The sequence below is a fragment of the Pollachius pollachius genome (assembly GCF_949987615.1).
Source record: "Pollachius pollachius genome assembly, chromosome: 19".
NCBI lineage: Eukaryota > Metazoa > Chordata > Actinopteri > Gadiformes > Gadidae > Pollachius > Pollachius pollachius.
This window is the reverse complement of record NC_136952.1, coordinates 11,061,885-11,071,149: the sequence shown is the minus strand read 5'-3', so window position 1 is coordinate 11,071,149 and position 9,265 is coordinate 11,061,885. Positions and strand designations below refer to the sequence as shown.

The 9,265-nt window shown below is 45.1% G+C and overlaps 1 protein-coding gene across 1 annotated transcript; it reads left to right on the top strand.

Moving 5' to 3' along the window:
* The first annotated feature begins 43 nt into the window (after nucleotides 1-43).
* noc3l (NOC3-like DNA replication regulator) lies at nucleotides 44-8,262 on the top strand. The gene is made up of 21 exons (XM_079756421.1): nucleotides 44-166; nucleotides 457-661; nucleotides 757-889; nucleotides 1,181-1,338; nucleotides 1,691-1,750; nucleotides 1,940-2,070; nucleotides 2,241-2,402; nucleotides 2,554-2,647; nucleotides 3,011-3,186; nucleotides 3,395-3,523; nucleotides 4,283-4,414; nucleotides 4,559-4,639; nucleotides 5,113-5,213; nucleotides 5,439-5,511; nucleotides 5,605-5,668; nucleotides 5,946-6,017; nucleotides 6,111-6,292; nucleotides 6,711-6,839; nucleotides 7,104-7,201; nucleotides 7,541-7,625; nucleotides 7,979-8,262. Exons 1-21 carry the CDS (start codon nucleotides 158-160, stop codon nucleotides 8,111-8,113), a joined length of 2,409 nt encoding a protein of 802 aa, XP_079612547.1. The 5' UTR covers nucleotides 44-157; the 3' UTR covers nucleotides 8,114-8,262.
* Nucleotides 8,263-9,265: the final 1,003 nt, after the last annotated feature.

The window sequence follows — 9,265 nt, the reverse complement described above, 5'->3', positions numbered from 1 at the left end:
GGACATGTTCTATTTACTTCCGGTTTGGTTTGCTTCAGGATTACACGTGTGTTGACAACCGGGTACTGTTCCTGGCTAGTGTATACATATACATTTAATTTAATTCCGTTTCCAAACCGATTCTGATTCATATCGGATATAGTTTTAAACTTCCACCATGGGGCCGGTAAGTTCATGCCCATCTATCTCATGCGATAAAGTAACGGTTACTTTTTAAAATTAGTTTTTATGATTCTATAATTTAGAGTATGTACTGTTGATAATCTTTCTATATATTATCTAAACATGCTTTGTCCGTACGAACATCGCATTCCTTGAAACTATTCTAAATACTAGCGCATTGTGCTTACGTCTAAAGTTAAACTACTTAAAGTTATTGCCCGTTCGGGTCATTAGCTAGATCTCTATCAAGCATCACGGCAACGTTTTGTGTCTGTTTCTCGTTCGCTCCCCAAGCCGAAGTCAAAGAAAAGGAAGCCGACCTTTCGGCGTCTTCTGAAGACCAGCAGTGTGAAAATCGAAAACAAGACGAAGAACCGTCGGTTCAAAGCAGAAAACGCCGACAAGAAACACCGCAAAGAGCAGAGGAAGTTGAGGAATGCGCTCAAGGATTCCGCCTCACGGGCTCCACGGCCGCTCGAGGTCTACAAGAAGAGGCCGGGTGAGCGAGGGATGGAGGGTGAATGTGTTGACAGGTTCACTTACAAACTCACAGTTGAAGTATATAATAATAAATGTGTCAATGTGTGACGACAGAGGAGGAGTTGGAAGATGAAGATGAGGAGTTTCTGGAGAGCCTTCTTACAGACATGATGGAGGATGAAGACCTGGAGCAGATTAAAGCCATGGCCCGAAAGGCATCCTTTGTTACCAGGGACCTGTCATCAAGGTAACGCTTGACAACCCCCTCACCCCACTTCTTATTTTGTCAGTGCATCTAATGGTGGGAATGAGCTTCTGGATACACCTTTATAGATAAACATGAATCAGTTGACAGGCATTTGACTGTACAGTCTGGGACCGATTTGGGAAAATATCATGGCCTACTGCAGAAACTGTACATGGTCTACTTCAGTTTCTCCTCCCCACATTACATTTCCTCTTTGGACTTTTCTGCGTTGTGCTGACTATTGGGTTGTTGCCCAGCGATGGTTTAACCTGTTGTTGTTTGGTGTGGCAGCGAGCCGATCCACAGCAAGAAGAGGAAGGGGGAACAGAGTGCGGAGAGCTACGAGAAACATCCCAGGAAGATGAGGAAGGAGGAGCAGAAGGAGGTCATCCACCTGCTGCCCATCAAAGACAAGAGCAGGATCATACCGCAGAGCATGGAGAAGCCAGGTGAGAGGAGGTCCAGCGCTGGTCGGGTTACCGGAAGGGGTTGGTCGTTAGTATTCGCTCGGTGTCTTCTCTGTGAAATCTGTTGATCCCAGTGTTGCTCAGATTTGTTAGTGTCGTGTCATTACGCTGGTAGACCTAGATATACATTGTACAGATGCATGCAATTACTGATCGTAAAGGGAACACTTAGTCATAGTAACTACAGTTATATTAACTACAGATAATATTAAATGACACAATTTGATGACGATAACCCTCCTTTACCCTAAACTGTTGTATTTCATCGTGTGTGTTGAAGTGTTGTGGCAAGTGTTGATTGGGCGAGACATTTCCCTTTCTTGTGTTTTTTTAGTTGAACAAAAAGTGGAAGACGATGAAGAGGATGATGAGGACGCTGAACTATCAGCAAACGGTATGGACTCCTAGTGGACTTAGTTTGTGGACTCCTAACACAAACATAGGGACAATGCACTCATACAATGCTCTATAAAATAGTAGCCAATACGGCCAAAGAGTGTGCATGAAAACATTGTACGCCTGTATCACTGGGCTGACCCCTGGTGATCATTATTAATGGCTGCAATGTGTCCCCCTCCACCAGAGGAGGAGCTAGAGGAGGCCATACCACTGACAGCAGTGGAGCGGGAGACTCTCAGAGCCAAGAAACTGACGGAGAAGAAGCTTTGTATCGCTATGCTGGGGTCGGCCATCATCTCAGACCCTAACAACAATGTAAAGTTTACCTTTTCTGTGGCTCTGTGCTCACAACAGAAATTTATCCAGTTTTTCCCAGAGTAACCATCCCCCATATTTGTCATAACGCATTCAGTAAAGCACAATGAACTTGAGTCCGTAGCCCCTAACATTGGCTGTAACGATGGCGTCGCTCCGTCCGTGTTCAGATCAAGAAGTTGAAAGAGCTGCGTTGCATGCTGATGGAGACGGACTCCTTGGTGGCGGTGACTGTGCGTAAGCTGGTGATGGTGTCGCTCATGGAGATCTTCAAGGACATCGTTCCCGCCTTCCGGATCAGACCCCTCACCGAGGAGGAGAAGAACGCCAAGGTAACGCCCACCGCTACATTCACTCAATTATGAATTACTTTGCCTGATAGTGTTTGCATTTAAACAAGTTGTTTTCCATCACTGATGAGCTTAAACGAGCAGGTACTCTGTATTGCATCATGTGATCCTATGTGTGTGTTCTGGTCTCCAGGTGAAAAGGGATACCCAGCAGTTGAGGGAGTATGAGGAGGGTCTGGTCAGTCAGTACAAGTTCTACCTGGAGAACCTGGAGCAAACCATCAAAGGTGTGTACCTGGTTGACTTCAACTTACCTTCCGTATCTTACCTCCAAGTACTTCCATGTAACAGGAACGTAAATTGAGAACTATTTTGCATTTTCAGAGCTAGGGGCTCTGACCGACTGCATTCCGATTGTGCCCCGTCTCATTCTGTTCCGGTCTCTCTCGTTCCTTCTTCCCTCTTTTCTCTTCCTTTCTCTCTCTTGCTCTCTTCCCCTTTCTGACTCTGTCTCCTCTCCCACTCTCTGTCTCTACTCCCTCATCCCCCTCTCTGACTCTACTCTCTCTCCCCCTGTCCCTCCCCCTCTTCCCCTCTCTGATTCTGTCTCGTCTCTGTCTCTGTCTCTGTCCCGTCCCGTCCCGCTCCAGACTGGAAGCAGAAGAAGCTGAAGCGCTCCCAGGCGGTGGCCCTGCAGGCGTACCGCGGCCTGGCCGAGGTGGCCATCCGCTGCGTGTGTGAGCTGCTGGTGGCGCTGCCGCACTTCAACTTCCACAACAACATCATCGTCATGCTGGTGCCGTTGATGAACGACTCGTCAAGAAAGGTAACGTGTGTGTGTGTGTGTGTGTCTCCTGCTGCATCGTTATATTTAATAATTTAGAAGGTGATGTTAGTTTTATAGGATATAATATTGTCTTTTCTTTGTTTTATTTTGTGCCATCTTAAAATATTCCATGTTTTGTTATTGATACCTTGGTTATCACTCAATAAAAAGTGGTTCTTGTGTGATTGACGATGTGTGTACGGCCCAGGTGTCGGACATGTGCTGCGAGGCCATGAAGACGCTCTTCAGGGAGGACCGGCTGGGCTACGCCTCTCTGGGGGCCGTCAAGGTCCTCTCCGGGATGATCAAGGGCCGCCACTTCAACGTCAGGCCAGAGGTGAGCAGAGAGAGCCCCCACACCCGTAGCCAATGAGGGTTCATGTGGTTCAACAGGGTCCAGGTCTAGAAAGAACTAGAACGAGATTAATGGGGGTTCATGTGGTTCAACAGGGTCCAGGTCTAGAAAGGACTAGAACTAGATTTATGAGTTGAAAATCTCTCAAACCAAAACTTATTTTTCTTTCTTTCTTTTTGGGAGGATGAATCAAGTTCATCCACCCACTGAGTTGGAGGGGCTTTAGGAGTGTCGATAGTTTCATTATTTTAAACAAAGAGAGGTTAGGTACGGCCTGGGAAGTGTTTTCATTTGTAGAATGTCATTTATTGGATGTGATTTTATTGCTAACATTATTGAAATCTATTGATCAGCATTGACTACAGTATATATGTCCAGGTAATGGTAAGCTATGAGCAAGATAAAATGATGCACATTGCGACTATAAATCCTTTACCAAGATTCTGATCAAACTAATTTAATTTCATGGGGCATTATTCTATAACCTGGCGCGCCAGCTGGTTTATTACAAAGAGACATCTGGAACGTTGTCCTTAAACTGTTAAGGCCTGGCAAAACATACTTGTCATGTTTTTGGATGGACCATATGTCCATCACATTAGTTCCTCTTAGGACGCTTGTTGGTCCGAACCACTGTGGCTCAGCCGCAAGCTCACTTGAAGACAGGTCAGATGGGTTCTCGTTTGATCCTACATTCTTTATGCTTTGTCCTCAACCTCTCCACGTCTCGCCCCCCCCCAGCTGCTGAAGACCCTGATGTGGCTGAGGATCAGGGAGGTGGACCTGAAGAGAGACACGGACGAAACCGCGCCCAAGAAGAGGTTCATGAACAACAAGGAGAAGAGAAAGAGCCTCTCAAGGATGCAGAGGAAGGTGTGTGTTTGTTGTGTGTTTGTGTGTGTGAGGTACATGATCTTCAAGCATTGTTTATGTATATTTATCACCATGTATGTAGGAATGTATATTTCTGGAACATTTTTGACAGAATGTGTGTGTGTGTGTGTTTTCTTACCCCAGTGGAAGAAAGCCGAGGAGAAGTTGGAGAAGGAGCTGCTGGAGGCTGAGGCTTCAGAAAACAAAGACAAGAAGATCAAACTGGTAGGATGTACAGCCTATTGCTAACACACGATTAAACCACGGTTGGCTTTTCTTGCCTATTTCCACACAAACTGAATCGATTTTAGGGAGAATAACGGTTTGATTGATAATTTTGACGCTATTTTAAGCAGAACGTTGGGTCAAATATGTTCTAAAAATGCATCAAATACATGTTTTAGATCTTCAGTTCCTGTTTTACTGCTGCTCATCTGACTCCATACAGATGTTTGGCTATGCTAACGGGATAGAGCGACAGTCCATCCGATTCTAAGGGACGTAGAGGCCTCTATTCCACTACCTCCATATGAAACGATGGCACACGACTAGTTAAAAAATGTCTAACAATAAGAACATGTTTTCTGTTTCCCTATTGGCTAACCGGTTGGTCTTTTTCCTATTCCTCAAAACCCCTTGATGCACATGTATATAATGTTTTACTGACTCTCCATCTATTTATTTTCTCTGTACACCAGCACACAGAGACTCTCGACATCGTTTTCCTCATCTACTTCAGGATCCTCAAGAAGGCCCAGAAGTCTGTGCTGTTGCCCGCAGTTCTGGAGGGACTGGCCAAGTAAGACACACACACACACACACACACACACACACACACACACACACACACACACACACACACACACACACACACACACACACACACACACACACACACACTAACACACACTAACACACACACACACTAACACACACAGAGAGCCAGACACCTAACCTCCTTGAGGTTGGATCGCTTTATCGTGATCGTTTTGCATCCATTTAATGAGGCTTCATTTGTCTTTAGATTTGCTCATCTGATTAACTTGGAGTTCTTTGACGACCTGCTGAACGTTCTGCAGAACCTCATCCGATCAGGGGTGAGTGTATCCCAGCACTGCATTCCCCACACAGTATTCATGGCGTCATTCAGCTCCTTAACCGTTTTGGCTGATGTGATTGTCACTCTGTAGGATCTGACCAATCGAGAGAGCCTCCACTGCATACAGACCGCCTTCAACATCCTCTCTGGACAAGGTTAGTGTCCGATGTTTAACAGGATTCCAAATAATAACCTCATGATTTGATTGGATCAGGGAAAATGTATGACTGTTGCTAGCTTTGAAGTTTGAGGCGATATTGTACAAATGTGTTTTTGTTAGAAGATTCTGCCACCAACAAAGTTGAATGTATGGTTTTCTACCAAGCAGAAGTGAGATACTGCCACCATGTTCTCCTGTTTGTCATCTCTCTTCCTATGAATCTCTATTCCAACAACGGTAATCCATTATTCTTTTTTACATTTCTTTCTTAGGGGATGTCCTTAACATTGACCCACTGAAGTTCTACACTCACCTGTACAAGACCCTCCTCTGTCTCCATGCAGGTGACTTACCGTCAGACCAGTTAAAACGGCAGCATGAACTGTATTATGTATCTGTATTCCGATACTTAACTCTCTCGCTCTCCCTCTCCTCAGGGGCGCCGAATGATGACATCATCATCGTGCTGCAGTGCCTGGACGTGATGCTGACCAAGCGCAGGAAGCAGGTGACCCTGCAGAGGGCGATGGCGTTCGTCAAGCGGCTGTGCACGCTCAGTATGCACGTGCTTCCCAACGCCAGCATAGGCATCATGGCCGCCAGCCGCGCAGTCTTTCACGTGAGTACTAGAACTTCACGGGGAACTTCTCCCTCTTTTGATTTGTCAGACGTGTTCTGGGACGATTGGGGTTTAGCTGCCTTTTTTTTTCTCCGCAGTGAAATCTGCACTGGGTATGTTTTTCACTGCAGTCTTTTTTCGTTTTTTATTTTTGTTGTTTTTTCACCACTTTCTTCACAGCAGAATTAGTGTGGGAGTAAACATCTCATGGTGGATTGAACTGTGGGTTGGTTTAATTCTTTAGACATTCGTGACTTCCAATCCTCTCAAAGGTTATGGCTGTAGTGAAAAAGCACGACAGCAGGTTCAGCGGTTTTAATTAAAAGACACCCTGATTTGTTTTCAAGCTATCATAGTGTAAGATAAAGTGTTCCTATCAACCCAAAATGATGGATGATTTTATGGGAAATCTGTGAAGGCCTTCCCGAAGTGTGACCTGCTCCTGGATAACGACAGCCAGGGCAGTGGGGTGTACCTCCCCGAGCTGGACGAACCAGAGTACTGCAACCCCCAGAACACAAGCCTGTGGGAACTACACACACTAATGGTAGGTCACCACACACACACTGATGCATGCCTACAAACAATCTGTAACACTGTCAATGGTGAGATGGGAAATGTTTACCGACCTTTATATTTCCTTAAAATGTATTTTGATGGAAATATGAGATGATGTTTAAGTGTATATATTTGCTCGTTTCAAAATAATGCGATAGAACAATGTTGACAAAGTACGTGTTGCGACCCCAGTGGAAGAATGGCTGTGTGTGTTTTTATCTGTTGATGATGGGTGTGTTTATATGTGTTCCAGCGTCATTACCAGCCCATTGTGAGGAAATTTGCAGCCCATCTCAGCCATGGGGCCCCCAGCGACGGGTCCGGAGCCCTCGGTGTGAACCTCAGCAGGAGGTACTCACTCACTCACTCACTCACTCACTCACTCACTCACTCACTCACTCACTCACTCACTCACTCACTCACTGAACCAAAACATTACGTCACCTGCTAATTATAACAACATTGTCACAACAACCATTTACATTTTTAAACCAAAACACTGTCGTGGTTAAGGGTTTACGACCCCCAGTGGAAGGTCTCTGGAGTCATCCCCCATGTCCAGAGTCTACCTGTAGGCATCCTTGAGCAATATGCCCTAACCCGTACCTGCTGCTTAAATGCCATGCATATGTCCTCACTGTGGGTTGCTTTGGATAAAAGCACCAGCTAAATGATGCGTTTCCTTCCCAGATCACCTGGGCAGCTGTTTGCAGACTACAGTTTCAGAGACATGACCTTTAACCCTCCCGTCGGCGCGCCCACCACCAGGAAAAGGGTAAGACGCAAATGTCCACTTCAGTTTCTCATTCATTTAAAAGATACTCATATGTCCCTCACATCGTGCTGTCTTTTTCTTTCGCTAAAAACAAATATTGGTCTTGTGTTTTTCGTCTCTAAACCGTAGTTGTATGTGATGACGTGTGGCACTGTTCACGGGCACAACTTTCCATATCTTTAATTTATAATTTGAATTAAACGTAACCTCATAAAGGGACTACATCCTGGATGTATTCAGACTTTGTGGACATATGGTCACGCTCTATGGGCCTGGCCAACTTCTGCGCCCTCTAGTGGCTGAGTGTCGAGCAGTGCTACTTGAGACTGATTCTTATGGTTTCTGCGTCACAGGATCACTTCACAATAGGACATTGCTTGTTGGACCAAGAGCTGAAGAAACAGGTGGACAAGGTTCTGTCTGTTCCCGACGAAGACGACGACACCTCACTGGACTTCTCTCAGGCCTTGACACAGACCTTGACGTAACGAGGCCATACACACACGCACACAAATCTGCACATGCACACATACGTCGACTCATCCACAGCAGTATGGCCTGAGAAGATGCGCATGGCACAGACTGATTACAATAGTGTTTGGATGTCTTCAGCTCAACTACCCAAGAAAGAACTCCAGAAATGTCTGTTTTTTGTGAATCCTACTCCTGTAAACAAATATAGTTATCAAATAAAAGAGTTTTCCTATGAACTGAATTTGTATTGTCTCAAATTGTGTTTTAAAATGAGTTGTCACCATATGTTGAACGAGCCTGGTCCTTGCTTAAACATTTGTTTATTTGAGGTTGTAGGGCATCAGTTATTACAATCTAAATCGTGTTAGTACCACAGGATACCTATGGTACCTAGGTATAGAATTTGTAAAAACCAACTATCAAGGTTTTAGTGATCCTGTGTCAACATTAGTTTATATCATAGACCTGCATGAACACTGCCTTAAGTGTCAACCCGATGCTGCACAGGTGAATGTTGCTGCCATGTTGGAGAGGCATGTAAACACGTACAAGTAAACAGTGGTACTGTGTTTTTCGGAGGAAAAGCACTATAGCATTTTCATTTGTCAACTGATTCCAATGAGTCATTTTGTCTGATAATTGTCACCGTTCTAGTGCTATTTATACAGAACAGTCGTAGCTCCCCTGTTTTCTTGTATTTGTTTACAGGCCAGTCTGCCTCTCTAATATGGCTGCCACGTTGACGCACGATTCAAAAGTCAAAGCCAAGTCTGCGTCTTTGTACACATGTCTAATGGGCCAGACCATGCTGTACCACCAGCGACCGTTCATTTTCTACTTGAGTAGGAGGCAGCTGGCCGACATCTGAAACAGCTGTCATCACTGAGATGCACCATACATCACTTGTTAACCACACTAATAGGCATTAGGTTAATGAACACCCTGTGTTGATGCCAAATTCAGTCTGAGGCCAAGGGTTTCTTCCCAAAGTACACCACTGCACACCAGAGTTGGGCTCTGAAACGCTGAGTTACAAGGCTGTATATTCATTCGCCCGGCAGACTAAACAAGGAAAACATGCACAAATAGCTATTTGTTTTTCTTAGCGTGGAAAGAGTTCAATGGAAAGAAAATACATGCTGACAGGCTCACACCCACATCTCGGT

What these genes read in the sequence shown, in the direction of transcription:
- noc3l (XM_079756421.1), top strand. An exon ending in GGTCTACAAGAAGAGGCCGG is followed by an intron (nt 662 to 756) that starts GTGAGCGAGGGA and finishes GTGTGACGACAG; the next exon opens with AGGAGGAGTTGGAAGATGAA. An exon ending in GGGAACTACACACACTAATG is followed by an intron (nt 6,840 to 7,103) that starts GTAGGTCACCAC and finishes TATGTGTTCCAG; the next exon opens with CGTCATTACCAGCCCATTGT.